The following is a 16,053-nucleotide window of genomic DNA, read 5'->3' as shown; positions in this document are numbered from 1 at the left end:
GCATTTCAGCGGATGCTTGTCTGCCGGCCACAGTCCTCAATGGCTTGTCGTCCGGCGCCCGCCACCCGGAAAAGGTTGGGGACCACTGCTACAGAGAATATGACAACAAACATTCCATCTCAAAGAATTTACAAACTAAATATGGAATCAGAAAAGCATACACGAAATCTGACATCAACTATGATTGTCAGTTATTATGGTCAAAACAATTGACTGTGTAGGATTTAGTGTGCTGTAACTACTAGTTATTATTACATATTAATGTTTCTGGCAAGTCCATCATTTGACATTTTACTGCAGAGATGGGCAAACTCCGGCCCGTGGGACCGTCCTGCCTGGCCCCCGAGCTCCTGGCCCAGGAGGCTCGCCCCCAGCCCCTCCCCCACAGCATCAGGTCACTCTGCCACCAGAGCAATGCTCTGGGTGGCGGAGCTCTGAGCTCCTGGGCCAGTGCAGCTGCAGAGCCCGGCCTGACCTGGTGCTCTGTGCTGTATGGTGGCGGCATGGCCCAGCTCCAGCCGGGTGGCGTGGCTGTAGCGCTGCCAGCCATCGGTGCTCCAGGCAGTGCGGTAAGGGGGCATGGAGCGGGGGGGGGGGCTGGACAGAGGGCAGAGGAGTTCAGGGTGGTGGTCAGGGAGCAGGGGTGTGGATGAGGTTGGGGTAGTCGGGGCGAGAACAGGGGGTTGAATGGGGGCAGGAGTCCCGGGGGGGGCAGCCAGGAAGGAGGGGCGGTTGGAGGGGGCAGCAGGGGGCAGTCAGGGGCAGAGGTTCCAGGGGCAATCAGGGGACAGGGAGAAGGGGTGGTTGGATGGGGCAGGGGTCCCGGGAGGGACTGTAAGGAATGAGAGGAGGAGTTGGATGGGGTGGCGGGGGTCCAGGCGTAGTCAGGGGACAGGGAAGTGGATGGGCAGGGGTCCTGGGGGGGGCTGTCAGGAAATGGGGGGGTTGGATGGGGCAGGAATCCCCGGGGGAGGGCAGATAGGAGGTGGGGGCCAGGCCACAATCCCCTCCCCTAACCGGCCCGCCATACAATGTACGAAACCTGATGTGGCCCTCAGGCCAAAAAGTTTGCCTGCCCCTGTTCTACTGTATCCTAAGCTGTGTGACCCTTATTAATGAACTTTCATTATAGCTAAATGGATAGTGGTTAATTTGATGTACCTATTCCAATCCCCTATGCCTGTATGCAAAATTCATGTAATTTGTTAAATGTGCTTTAAAAATTAGGCTTTTTCTGAAAAATAAACAAACACATGCTGGAAACCAAGTGCTTTAAAAGAAAGCAGTGTGACTAGCACTGGGGAATCACCCATGTTGTGAGGGAAACATTTCACTTTTAAACTTGTCATGGCATTATTGTAACTAATAGAGACCTTAATTTTTAAAAGGGTTAAAAAAATACCTTAACAGTTTCCTTTTAAATAGAGATGAATGCAAAATTCAAATGCTGCCATTCCGCTTAATCCTACTTAACAACATTCTAAATAAAAAACAATATTCAAGGGCTTAAACAATATCTGGAACAAACAACTGAAACATTAGCTAATGATGGTGGCTGGAGATTATGAAACAGATCTGATGAACAGAAATCTGACAAGCTATTTAAAGGTAACCCTAAGGGATGTGCTGTTGGGCTCCAAATGCAGCATCTGTGCACCAAGCTATGAGATGGAAGTGATATCATTATGGTAGTTGGGCCATGCAGGCAAGTGGAGCGACATGCTAACTAAAACATAAGCTGCTTCCAGCAGAGCTTGATGAGAGGAAGAAAATGCAACCAATGGCAGCTGGGACGTCCATTCTAGGAATTGAGAAGCAAATGTTCGTGTATCTTGGCACATTACTAACATGATGGAGATGGCTCAACAACAATTCCAATGGCAAGAGCAGTAACACTGAAACCTCACACTATTCTGTGGGTGGGAAAGGAAGAGATTTCACCAAACCCAGGCTTTCATCTTTGCTAATATATTGCTGGGGCACCTGCATTCTCAAAACAGCATATAAATACAGCCACATGAAATGGCTCATATCGAAGAGTTCACAAAAACTCCTGTTATGGTCTTGTAACACACAAAGAAGGTCCTGTAATAGTAATTCTAGCTGGTTATAGCTTATTTTCAGGTTTGGGTCATAATTTCCTTGCTGTAGTCACAAAACAACTTGCTCACAGTACATAATTTGCAAAGGTTTGAGAATTGCAAAATTATGTTACTGTTGGAACAGATTTAGTTACCGTACATCCTTCTCCATTAGATACTTGCCACTAAGTAAAGGTCTGTTGAGCGTATACAGAGGTGGTAGATCTTCTATCTCTGCTATCCGCTGGTATACTGCTCTGGATAGATGGTCCCCATGATATAAACTCCCCAAGATGATGCTAGAGAAGTAAACTGGCTCCACAAAGAGGCTAAGTAAGGATCCTTGAATACCCAACACGTTCCACCTAAGGGGAAGGAAAAAAAAACACTTTCTTTTTAACGGAACAAGTAACCTTTACTAGAAATAAAAGGAGGCAATCTCAATGGACTAGACTTTCAGTCTCCCCTATTGCCCAGAGCTTGACTTTGTTGTAGCTGTGTACCCAGCCAGAGTTCCACAGTATAGCTTTACATCATGCCTGTGGAGCACATATTGGAATCCCAAACATCGGCAGGTGCTGCAAATCTGTCATATGGCAGTCAAGGCCAAATTTCATAGGCAGAGTCCATGATTCTGGTTCCCCACTGCCACAGCTAGTGGGGCCTCTCCAAACATCCTAGTGTAGGGAGAGGGGTGAGATCTGTCCAGCTGAGTGAACGTCGGTCACACAGGCCAGGATGAGAGCTCTCTAGCTTCAAGTGAGCACTGATGTCTTCAGAACAGATCCATCAGTGGGGAAGTCCCCTTTCCCAGGGTCGGCATGCAGGGGAGACAGGACACTTCCCAAAGATTCTCCTCCTCCCCATAAGAGACAATTCTGTCCCCTTCACCCACAAGTCGCCTTTCCCCTATTGCTGCTTTGAATGGATAACTACAACTCCACAGCTGCAGCAGTGTCTATGGGCTCTGCACAGGGATTCTCTAATCTAGGAGCTCATATGCACACATTCTTTGCCCTTTTCAGTAGCTTCACAGATTTTGACTGTGGAAGCCTTGTCTGCATTGGTCTGACCATCCTCAGGGTAGGTCAGGTTGGTATGGAACCAATATGTGAAGGAGTAAACATCCATATTCAAAAGCATCAGGATTCAGATGACTGCCAAGCATCTAAAAGACTTTAAAAAACCTCAGTCCCCAATCTGGGATATTTGAATCAGTTTCTGTCTTGCAGTTCACCCGCAGAATACTTCTGCAAAATTAATGTATCAAATTAAATCATAATGGCCTCTGAGTGGATGAAGAAGCAGGGAATGTTCAATCAGGTTTCCTCTGGTGCCCTTGCATAGGAACTAGCTACAATTGCAGTTCTTGTGCCCATCTGAGCACGGGGCTTGTAGAGCTAGCCATCCTTAGTAACAGGAACGGTTGGGGCAGCGAAGGGAAGCACACACGTGAGGCACAGTACGTCTTTGAGCTCCTGCTGGGATGGCCCAGCTCCACCACATTCTCAGCACAGGTCAGAGATTACAGGACCCAATTGAACACATGGCTAAAAAGCGTCAAAGAAATAATAAACGTACAAGATTGTGTAAGAGCCTTGTAAAATTACTAAAAAAGCTCAAGGCAACAATCTATTCACATACCCTTACTACAATGAGGATGAAAATGAAAACACCATATACCAGTTTACTCACCCATCATTAAAAATGTTTGTCCCAGGTTACTGGGAGGCAAGTAGCATTTTGCAGTAATGCAAAACGTGTAAGGGAAAGATTAAGTCATATTTTATATTATATTGACATTCTATTTGCCAGCCAAATATTGGAAAATAAAAATAAAGGAGCTGTGAGAAAATTATTTCAAATCTATTTCATTAGTTTTAAAGCTAAACAAGGTTTACAACAGAATAACACTTTACATACACATTATATATAAAAGACTCCATTAATGATCATCTTTATATGTGAGAAGTCAGTCACAATTTCAGAATTAGACCCACTGAGAACATTTCCAGACTTTACCAGAATTAGAATTTTGCTGGCACAAGCAGATATTTAGGTGACCAAATACCTCATAATGGTTCTCCTTACCAATTTTCCAGTTGCCAAGGTGTTGCCTTAATATTTGCAGTATTCCTAATACCAAGTACAAGGAAGTATATGGACTACTGCAAATATAGATGTAGCGCTATTTAATACAAAACTGAAACGAATTAAAGGGCAAAGAATGTAAATTTTAGTCTCACAATTGCACCTGTAATCTATGTGCACTCAAATTAAGAACAGTTTCCCCAAGCGCAGCCTATTACATTTAGATTTCAAAAACACTACCAGGAAGACCAGAATGCACCATGTGACACTAACCAAAACCTTCCCCTGCCTCCTTTCTCATTGCCTTTGTTAAGTATCTCTAGTTTTTCAACTACACAATTCGGTAACCCTACCCAGTGTAGACAATGAAAACTAACATCTGCGCTGGTTTAAAAAGTATATTGATTAAAGCAAAACTAAATGTGTTTGCTCCTTGAAAACTAGATTCAACTTTGATTTAGATCACGACTAAAAATGATCATACTAGTCCCATCAGAATCACTTGTGGATATTTTTCAATACTTTAAAAGGATTGAGCAATATACTATGATTCAGGCATGCCTGGCTGTTTCTGTGTGAGAAAAACATGGGACGTGAATGGAAATACTGTAGCTCATAACCGAGACACAATGGCAGGGCTACGTGGGGAAAGTTTTTACAGCTGATTTCCACATTATACTTGCTTTTGAAGTTAATACTATTTGTTTTCACTCTCATTAACACAAACATGACATCACATATTAACATTTTCTCATTTTCTAAATATACTGTAGTATTACTTTTTAAAAGGGTCACAAACATCTTCTCCTCAATGCAATGTCATGTGGATTGTCTCTCGGATTTTAAACTCCGTAGCTGTAGGAATGCAGTTGAAACCATGAAATATGTTATTTCATAGATATATACATTTAGGGCCTAGTACGATGTTGTGCAACCTCCACAAATGTTGAACTTAACAGGCCCAAACTATCCCCTTATCTACATCCATTCATCTTCACTGCAAACAATGAGGTTACAAAGGTGGGAGAGCAAAATTTAGCCACAGAGAAGTTTAGTAATCTCACAGGATGCATCATGTCCCTGTAGTATTATGGGGTCTATGAAAAGTGCTCTCTTCAAATCAATGTATAAAATATTAAGAGAAAGTGGCTGCCTCCAAACCAAATGTAGCATAGAATCACAGAATATCAGGGTTGGAAGAGACCTCAGGAGGTCATCTAGTCCAACCCCCAACTAAATCATCCCAGCAAGGGCTTTGTCAAGCCGGGTCTTAAAAATGTAGGCGGCCTTGCATCTGATTTACAAGCCAAACACAAATCTACCTCTCTCCCATGTGGCTTAAGAATAGGTTTATAATAATAATTTTATAATAATTGATTAGCTTTTCAATTTTACACATTGCAGTATGGAAGACACAAGATCTGGCCCAAGGGCACAGTGCTATATTTAGGGAGACTGGATGGCTCACGAAATTGGTAATGAAAAATAAATATTTCACCACTAGGTCATCAGTTCAAATTCATTCAGCTTAGATATGAGAAAAAGTCCACAAAGCCTATGTGGAATAAATTGGTGATCTAACTTCAGTTCTTAGTGGCCAGAGAGCTAAGTCACAAACACATGGCTACCTCTGTCCTTCAATCCTTTCTCACCCTTAACAGAGAGAATAAGGACTGAGGCCCTGGTCTAGGAAAATACTCAAGTGCATACTTACCTTCAGGCACAGGTATCACTGACTACTCAAGTGCTTAAAGTTAAACGTGTTCGCATGTTTGCTGAACAGAGGCCTCCATGGGCATGAAGACCTTCTCCCAACCTAAGATCTGGTTTCTGTGGAACAGCCTTGGGCACATTAGCAGGGCAGTGCACAAAACCTGCGCTGCTGGTGCTTGTACGTTTAAATTCATAGGGCTGGCAATCAACCCCTTTTCATGAGCATTTCTAAAGCTATAAAATAGAAATGACATTTTAAACATATATTTCCCTTTTAAACATCTGTGGAGTCATATGAAAAGGTAAAATAATTGGCAATATGCAACATTTCAACTACAACTCTGCACTTTTGTGAATTACACACAATGCAAGGTGAAGCAATTCAAACTGATTTGGGGAAGTGCTGCCCTCAAATATTGGCATGCAAGCATATCCTGAAGGGATTAAGAACTGATGTTAATTTCTAAGCAGTCTTTCATGAAGTAGGGCAGTGTTTCTCAAACTTTTTGATACAGAGGACTGGCTTGCTATCTTCCTAAGCTGTGTCATGGAGATCTCAGGGACTGGCCATTGAGAAATACTGATGTAGAGCACTCAGTGGACAGGAGGCATTTGTCAGGCATTCATTTTAATAATCACCAAGGTTAGCCAAGGTTATGTTTAAAAAACCTGTTTGATCAGGCATCAGAATTTCTACTGCTTTGAAATCCTGTCCTAGAAACAATTAGAAAAGGTGCCTAAACATGAAAATGGACATTAAAAGCTACAATTCAAAGTAGCAGTCCAGCCCTTTTTATAGACTCATAGACTTTAAGGTCAGAAGGGACCATTATGACCATTTAGTCTGACCTCCTGCACAATGCAGGCCACAATCTCACCCATCCACTTCAATAACAACCTCCTAACCTATGTCTGAGTTATTGAAGTCCTCAAATTGTGGCTTGAAGACCTCAAGCTGCAGAGAATCCTCCAGCAAGTGATCCGTGCCCCATGCTGCAGAGGAAGGCGAAAAACCTCCAGGGCCTCTGCCAATCTGCCCTGGAGGAAAATTCCTTCCAGACCCCAAATATGACAATCAGTTAAACCCTGAGCATGTGGGCAAGACTCACCAGCCAGACACCCAGGAAAGAATTCTCTGTAGTATCTCAGATCCCATCCCATCTAACATCCCTTCACAGACCACTGGGCATACTTTTTCACAGATAAGAGGTTGCAAGTTGCATTATAGTGACTCTCACTATCACCGCTTTGGTTAAGAGTTTACCATTGTTCTCACTACTGTGTTTATTAGCTGCTGCTGCTTCTCTTAGAAAAATAAACATAAGTGATGTCATTTTATTTAGAAATCTGGTTACTGAATAGATCCAACAATTAGGAGTTTGCAAGCACAAGACAAAGATTAAGATGATTTGCTTGTATGATTCACGCTTTATAGTTAGCTTTTAGAACTACAGAACAGCTGAACCTGCAATTCCTACTCATGCAAGTAGTTCCACTGATTTCAACTGGGCTACTCAACTGAACAAGGAGATGCAAGATTAGATTTTAGATTGAGAGTAGAAATTAGTTCTGGTCTGTCATATGACCTACCTCTTTATTATTATCTGATTTAATAAAGTTCCATAATCACTGTTTATTTTATGAAGAAGGAATTGCATAGCCTGTAATACAGCTTTTATCTTTGTTATCAGCTGTACTGTCAACTAGGGCAGGTTGGAAATTTTCCATCATTTTTTTCTCTCACTCTCTCTCCATCTCCCCTTTCTTTTTTTTTTTGTACTGATAGAAAGTTTGTTTTTTGGCTCAAAGAATTTTTTTTAAATGTCTTCCTGCTATGGAAAATTATGATGTTCCATCAACCACCCCCCCAAACACCTGAAAAATTTCATGTAAAATTGAAAAACATTGATTTAGAAATGTTGCTGCAGAAGCTCATGAGAGTCGTAGTTCAGATGCCTCACGTCCCCTTCTCCTCTCTGGACTGGGTTTTCCAGCTGGAGCAGTGGCAGTGTGGACACAGGGTTCATATTTGTCTTGCTTCTGAGATCCCTCCATGCTCTCTGGAAATCAGTCTCATGTTCAGGGTGTGGAGAAGAGAGTGCTGGCTCTTTCCTGCTATAGAGTGCCCCTCTCACCTCCTTTGAAAAGACCCTTCTATGTGTCAGCCATTTTCTCAGCCCAAAGGACAAGAGTTTCCAGTTAATAGATAATTAAACTCCTAGCAGCTGATTGTTGCTGTCAGTGCAGATGTTTCAAGGATTTGATCAGACAAGCAGTTAACATATACACACAAACATACATAACTGCTGTTGTATCACTGACATTACAAATTAATTTAAAAAAAATTCTAATATTTACTCAGTTTGAAGAATTTTCTCTCTATGGCACATTAGGTGAACTTTGCAGAATTACCACATATGTTCCTTTTCCCTTTATTCAGAGTGCACTTTTTATCTGTGCTGCTAACACTGCCTCAGCCTTACACGTGTTCTTTTTTGTACTTCTTGATTTTTTCTATTTTCAGTCTTTTCACATTTAATATGAGAGAAGGGAAGCCACAGGTTCACATCAGAATCTTTCAAATTAGGAGAGTCATGGTTTCCCTGCTATGCTGTCAAATTTCCGCCTCAAACTAATATATGCCCATGGCCAAGTGGGCTTCAAGCGCTTGACATTTCTGAATGTAGTTATTTAAACCAATTTCATCTCTGAACACGAGAGAGATAAATATATGCCTAATTCTGCATCAATACACTAGCACAGACTTTGCCAGTGTACTTCTTGCTGTAATAAGAGGATGGGAATTTATGCTGCAATTTTTAAAAATTGATTATATAGAACACTTGTTAGAACTACTCTGGAGCAACAACAGGAATGAAGGCGTGTAATTGCAGCAGATGACAAAGTATAATGTTCATGACTCTCTCCCTAACATCCTGTTCTTTGTACGGCAATAGAAGTACACAAGGAACTGCTTTACACAATTAACATTCATAACTTCAGAATGTGCAGTATCAGAGTTTATCTCAGGCATTCTTTGTTTATAGACCTCAGTCTAATGCCGAAACAGCACCGGCTGAACAATGAAATTATATTTACCATAGAATGAAAAACTTGATAAAAAGTGGTATTTCCAATGCCCAAAGTTATTCTTATTAATATGATTTGTGAGATTAACAAATGTGATCAATAAACGTGAAGGAGAAGAAGGTGATCAGGAACAGTCAACATGGATTCACGAAGGGAAAGTCATGCCTGACCAACCTGATTGCCTTCTATGATGAGATAACTGGCTCTGTGGATATGGGGAAAGCCGTGGATGTGATATACCTTGACTTTAACAAAGCTTTTGATACGGTCTCCCACAGTATTCTTACCAGCAAGTTAAAGAAATACAGACTGGATGAATGGACTATAAGGTGGACAGAAAGCTGGCTAGATCGTTGGGCTCAATGGGTAGTGATCAATGGCTCAATGTCTAGTTGGCAGCCGGTATCGAGTGGAGTGCCCCAGGGGTCAGTCCTGCGGCCAGTTACGTTCAACATCTTCATTAATGATCTGGATGGTGAGATGGATTGCACCCTCAGCAAGTTTGTGGATGACACTAAGCTGGGGAGAGAGGTAGATATGCTAGAGGGTATGGATGGGGTCCAGAGTGACCAAGACAAATTAGAGGATTGGGCCAAAAGAAATCTGATGAGGTTCAACAAGGACAAGTGTGGAGTCCTGCACTTAGGACAGAAGAATCCCACGCACCGCTACAGGCTGGGGACTGACTGGCTAAGTGGCAGTTCTGCAGAGAAGGACCTAGGGATTACAGTGGATGAGAAACTGGGGTTGGTCCTGCCTTGAGAGGGGGTTGGACTGGATGATCTTCTGAGGTCTCTTCCAACCCTAATCTTCTATGAGTCTATGATAAGGGAAAGAGCCTAAAAATGATTTACTAGTAATTCTGTTTGTGATAGACTCCTCTAAGCCTTATGGTGCCACCAATTGGGAAGCAAGGAGATAGTGTTGTGCGCCCCCACTCCTGATTATATAGGCCTCAGCCAGTCCCCATCACTCTTGTTAAAGAGACCCGCAGACTAAGAACAGTATGCGAGGTAGTGAGACAAATAATTCACAAATAAGCAATGGCACCAACCTACGACAAACGGAAAGGAGATGACAAACAGAATTAATAGGAAGTAATATCCTCTTGCCATATGTCTCTATTTTCGTCTATCCTATGGCAGTGGATTAAAGTCCAGATCGCAGACACCACATGCAGTAACGTCAAAAGGCAGGCATTCCTTACTGTGAGACTGCAAGACCCTGTGGCTGCTGGAGGTCTCCTGAGAGCAGAGAGTATGCAAAGACGTTCTTGCAGCCATCCAGATATAGGGGAATCAAGGAGAGAAATTCCCAGAAATATAACCTGTGAAAAGAGGGGTACCCTGATAATTACCCTGGCAGGTGACAGAAGTCATCACAGTCAGACTGTCACAGTGGAACAGGAAATAATAATTAAAGTCCCAGGGGCTCCGAAGGCAGAAGAGCAAGATGAAAGGTCTAGCTTGAGAAGACTGATACTCAACCTGCATTGCTCCATGGCCCAGTGACCCTGAGCTGGCCATCTGTTCACGTGTCACCCCAGCCCGAGTCTCACATTGGTGGGGAATACAGAAGTGAGGGATGAAGAGAAGGCAGAAAGAAAGGCTGGATGGAGAAGCCCACCAGTCCAGAGAGACAAACCCAGAACAAGGGTTCCTCTAGAGAAGAGAGGGGCTGCCACACGGGCAACAGGGAAGCTACAAGGGAAATAGGTCCTGAACTTATCCCACCTCTCAGTGCTTAAGCCTCACTGTAAATGTGTGGACTCGCTCCCGCGGCGCCTCCTGCTGGTTGCTTTGGGGAATTAGCTCGATTCCAGCTACGGAGCACCCTCTGCAGGCCAATGATCCACCTGTCCTCTGCTGGCCTCGGGCCCCTCCCTGGACCTCGGTGCCCCTTTAACTAGGTCCTCTGCTCTCCCAGGGGAACCCCCACCCCACTATCCCCACTTTGCCTCAGTATTGGCTACTGCCCAAACATTGTCTAGCCCCATGCCCTGGGGCAGACTGCAGTATCAGCCACTCATCACAGGCAAAGGGGTTTTGGCCTGGCTGCCTTTACCCACCCTCCGGCTGCCCCTCTGCAAGCCCAGTACCTTGAAGGCCTAGAATCAGGCCCTGCAGCCTGGGGAGTCACTAGCCTAGGGCTTCCCAGCTCCTAAGGCTTTTCCCCCAGCCTCGCCTTCCTTTAGGTCCCCTGGGTGAGTCCCTGAGCAGCCAGGCCTGTCTCTCGCTCCAGTCAGAGAGAGACTCCTTTTTGCTTCTGGCTCCCCTGGCCTTCTTATACAGCCCTGTGGCTCAGTTTGGGGCATGGCCATCAGCTGCAGCCACTCCCGCCATCAGCCCAGGCTTCTGGCTCCAGCTAAGGCCCCTTGCCAGGGCTGTTTTAATCCTTTCTCTCCCGGAGCAGGAGTCCACCCTGCTACACTCACCATCATCAGAACAGGACACAAATACTTCCCTGTCTCAGTGAGATCACGAGGCCTGTCTCATTAGTATCTGTAAAGTCCTATTAGAACCTACATGTTGATATTTGCAAGCAAAAAACCTACATGAACATGCAGTTACGGTGCAGTGTATATAGCAGTATTGTAAGGGTAAAAAACACTACTGGAATGTTTTAGTTATCTCAAAAGAAGTCTCACAAACCCAGGAAATTCAATGTTAAGGTTATACTTAAAAGAAATCTAAACATGTTACTGTATGGAAATGCACAGCGAAGGCACCCAAACAACCTTAACACTGCAGTACAGCACACCATGCAATAACCATATGATTATGATCAATTCATTTTAGTGTCTGTGATCCCAGACTGCATTAACCTGATTTTTAAAGACTCAGTTTTTTCATATCTTTTCCTCTCATGGTGTCACTACAGGGTAGCATTAAGTTTGGGTGCCCTGGCTCGGAGCTCTGCTCTTTCACCCTCTCCTTCCAGCCTGAAGCAGAGCTCTCAAGATTTCTTGCCTCCTTTTCTTCTCTAGTGACCCTGAAACAAGGAAATGGAGTGAAAGAGGCAGCAGGAAGGAAAGAATAGGAGACTCAGGACAAAAGGCAAACAACATCAGTAAGAGGATTTTCTGGCTGAGGCTAAGTGATCGGGGCAGGGCTTCACAACTCTTTGCTTCACAGTAGTGGGCATCATCATGCTGTTTGCCTCTTAATCTATGGATGCTGGATGACAGAGAATTGATATAGAACAATATGATCTTGTGAGTAGCATTCAAATACAAAAGAGTCTTTGGATGTTCAGCTCTCCTTGGGAGGATATCCCTATGGAGCAAAGAGTTACCGAGGTTGGGAATGGAATATCTGTAGCTCGAGAGACTCGGGCAGGTGTAAGTGAGGTGAGCTAATTTTGATGAGTGGCGGGCCTAGCTCCCCACCATCACAGAATATGGTCAAAGGTCTGCACTGAGTTTGCAGCACAGATCGCTCCAGACTTCTTCATTGTGAAGGCCACAGAGAAGACAAGAACGGAGAGGATAAAAGCATGAATGGATAGCAGCACTTCCTAGAGGCCTGCAGCATTCTTAACAGGCTCATAGCTGAGCCAGCTCAGTAGCAAGCTGCTACTGAAGGACCAGAGGCAGAGGACAGGGCTGTAATGTTGTAGCTTAGTTTAGAATATACAGAGGGAGCTGTTCAGGAGTCAGAAAGTTTTATCAATGAGTTGCCTGTATTACCTTTTATGGGCAGAGTTAACTCAATAGTCTTTGTCAGACTAGAGGATTTACTATGCAAGTAATCTTTATCTTTACCAAAATACATCAAGTTTGAACATAATGTTACTTTTGTATCATTACTGAACAGTTTTTATGCATCAAATTATTTCAATAATGCAAATAGTGTCATATCTTCTGTTAAATCCCAATAAAAACCCAATGGTATCTGAAATTTGTTAGTAATGGTATGGTACTGAATACTGGAAATTACATAGTAATGAACCCATTACAGTGAAATTGGCAGAACATGACTATAAATGTAAACACTGGGCCTCCTTACTCCTCATACAGCATCTCCTCTATGTGTCTCAGGGTTGCATGTGCTTTCTTTAGTGACACACTCAAATTTTTACTCTGGTTACCCCCCTGAATTACAACTAGCTATGAGAGAGTGACCTGGGTTCTGTTCTGCGTCACCCAGACTCAACAAAATAGTCAAATGAATTCTGGCTGAGTAATCTGTTTTGGTTTTTAACTGGTGATGAATACAAACACAGTTTTCATGCCTCAGATGGAGTTTATGGAGTTGGCGGTTAGGTATGCCACCTTGAATTGTAAGCTAGGAAATCTGCTTGGCCAGTCATTATAAAGAATAAATAAGGAATGCACATGTCATTCTTATGGAATCAATTTCAGGTCCGGACTTATTCATAGAAATTTAACATATAAGATCATACTTTTCTCACGCACTATAGGAACCCTGACGGTTCTCCCACAAGGAGAATGGAGAATCACGCAAGTAGACCTCTCTCTGTGGTTTTAATTCTCATATAGCGCTTACACAGCACAGTGAACAGGTTCAACCCACTTTGTATTTTACAAATGTATTTAACTATATTTTAATCATTTAATCCTGGTTTGATAAAATGCATAAACTACTTTTTATTAAAAAAATAAAAGGACATGAACAATATCCTCGACTAAGAAAGGCTGCCATTTCTTTTATGTGATTTGTGGGACCCTATGGGGTACTGTGAAAATGTAGCGCTGATTTGAAAGCCAGCTTGCATTTTCCTGAAATTTCCCTGAGGTTGCTACACTTTTCAGAGGATACAGCTGTTTAATTTTGAGAGCATGGATTGGTTGAGCTTGTCTGGTTAAATTTTACCAAAATCTTTAACTAACGAAAGAGCACAATAACTAAAAAAAAAAAAAAGATCAGTGTCACATTTTCACAAATGAAAACACTACTTTTATTGAAAGGTTTTCCAGTCATTCAATTTTTTTCAAAAAGGTCACTTTTAACTGTATCAACCAAGTAATAGGTTCTTAACTAACGATGTTTTGCCATTTAAAATGATAGTGTACATTTACACTTCCATATGCAGTATGTAGATATATCTACAACACATTGGAATAGTCTATATTTTGATAAAAGTTGTATACAAGTATGACTTACACAACATACTAATGAATTTTATATTTTGTCAATACCATATGTCTGATGAAACTGCATGTTTTCATCATCATCATCATCATCATCAAGATATTAACAATACAAAATGAGGTAGATATAACAAAGTAGCAAATTAGGTAAATTAGAGTATATGGCACTCTACCACCTTGAAGAGAGAAAATATGCTTGTGGGATAAGCTTTGGATGGAATAAATGATTTCTGTTCTTCTTGGGCCTGAGCCTCACCACTGAAGCCAATGGGAATGTTGTCACTGACTTCAATGGGAGCAGAATCAGAGCATCTAATCTCATGCTGGGGGGCTAGACAAGCTTGATCTACAGCCTCTACAGTCACCTCCTGGGTCAACTAATGAGTGATTCAGACAAGACACTGTCAACATGACATCTGAAAACAATGTCGAATTTCCATCCATCCAGATGTTCAGATCCCTCCAGCGACCTATGTTTTAGGATGCAAGCTGTAACCAGGGTCCCCATTTTCGGAATAAAACCAGAATAGTAGGGAAGAGAAGCCAAACACTTAATATCTTACCTAGCTATCTTGTCACTGCAAGACATAGTAAGCAGTCTCTCTCCCTGTAACACTCCGTCCCACGTCTGGATGGTAGTAGTAGATCGGACTGGAATTGTCCCTTCTCCAGATTCTATTTTTGTCCGTAGCTGTCCCCTTGCTTTACGGTTTGGATGTCTGTCTCCCTGATCTAAGTAACAAAAATTGTTTTAAGTCAATTGAGAAACAACTGTACAGAAGGCAATGTATTTTTATGCTGGTAACCATCTTGGAAAAGGTCACAAAGTTTGGAACCAATTTCAATTACTCATTTAAATTTAGCTACAGCATCAAATATCTTTCTTGTATACAATATTCTGCAAAATACATTTGCTATTAAACCAAGCTTTTCAGGAAAGAACATCTCAGATATGGTATTTCGTTCTATAGTTCAGTTCTGGGCATTTCAGTGCTAGAATGAAATTAACAAATCAGTGTAGCTTAGCTATGTTGGTCCCAGGATATTAGAAAGACAAGGTGGATCTATTATTGGACCAATTCTCTCACTGATAGATGTTGGTCCAATAAAAGATATTACCTCATTGACTTTGTCTCATTAACAAATCAGGAAATTCAGAGAAAAGCAACAAATATTATTAAAAGGCAGCAATAATGAGGAAGTCCAATGAGTTCCATAAAGACACACTGAGTTATTCGCTTATCCTTAACAGAATCCAGGATCTTCCTGGCTCTAGCCTAAATGACCAGTTTGTCTGTTTACATTTAGTTTAAAGTAAATGGTCCAGATTTCCAAGAAGAGATCTTTCTTCGAAAAAAAAATAATAAAAAAGATCCATATACAAAAGACCAGAATTAAAATGACTGCTTACTTCTAATGTTGCCATTTGTCTGTAATCAGTTAAACTCTAAGCAATTCCTTTATAGCTAGAATCATACCCTCTTGTGCTGCTTCATGTGGTGAGAAAATCCTAGCATCTCCACATGGAGAGGTGCTGATATAGAGATGAAATTGCACATTTTCTTTCAGTTTAAATCCGCCTCGTTCAGACTTGATAAAGATGGATTTTTGTTGATCTTCTTTATTACTGGAATATAAATAAAGAAGAGAACTGTAGTCAAAACCTGAAGAGAAACAAATGCAGGAGATTAAGCCCAGTCTAACTTACTATACATTAAAATGATTAAAATAAGGCATCAAATGTGGTACCTAAGAGTTATTACAAACCACACAGAAAGACAAGAAGTTAGAAACAAGAAATAAAGAGTATCTTACATTGCCCAGTGAACTTATAAAGCATCATTAGTCAATGAAACAAAACTACACATTTGCTAGGCCATTTGATGGCATTTTAATTTTATTTCCACTAATTCAAAGAACAGTTGAATAACTAAAATGTGTTTACACTTTAAAGAACTACATGAT

The 16,053-nt window shown here is 42.0% G+C and overlaps 1 protein-coding gene across 15 annotated transcripts in view; it reads right to left on the bottom strand.

Moving 5' to 3' along the window:
* The window catches only part of ADARB1 (adenosine deaminase RNA specific B1), a 277,040-nt gene that overhangs the window by 34,118 nt on the left and 226,869 nt on the right, over positions 1–16,053 (bottom strand). For 14 of the 15 annotated variants that reach the window (XM_050916505.1, XM_050916511.1, XM_050916509.1 and 11 more), the window contains 3 exons: positions 15,567–15,715; positions 14,652–14,820; positions 2,265–2,446 (listed from right to left, as the gene is read on the bottom strand). In XM_050916505.1, the coding sequence (XP_050772462.1) occupies positions 2,265–2,446; positions 14,652–14,820; positions 15,567–15,715 (500 nt within the window). The remainder of the gene's footprint in view (positions 1–2,264; positions 2,447–14,651; positions 14,821–15,566; positions 15,716–16,053) is intronic. The other variant, XM_050916518.1, reaches the window with a different exon arrangement.

This window comes from Gopherus flavomarginatus, chromosome 10 (assembly GCF_025201925.1).
Source record: "Gopherus flavomarginatus isolate rGopFla2 chromosome 10, rGopFla2.mat.asm, whole genome shotgun sequence".
Lineage (NCBI taxonomy): Eukaryota > Metazoa > Chordata > Testudines > Testudinidae > Gopherus > Gopherus flavomarginatus.
The sequence above is the reverse complement of the archived record's forward strand: the minus strand, read 5'-3'. Positions and strand labels throughout refer to the sequence as shown.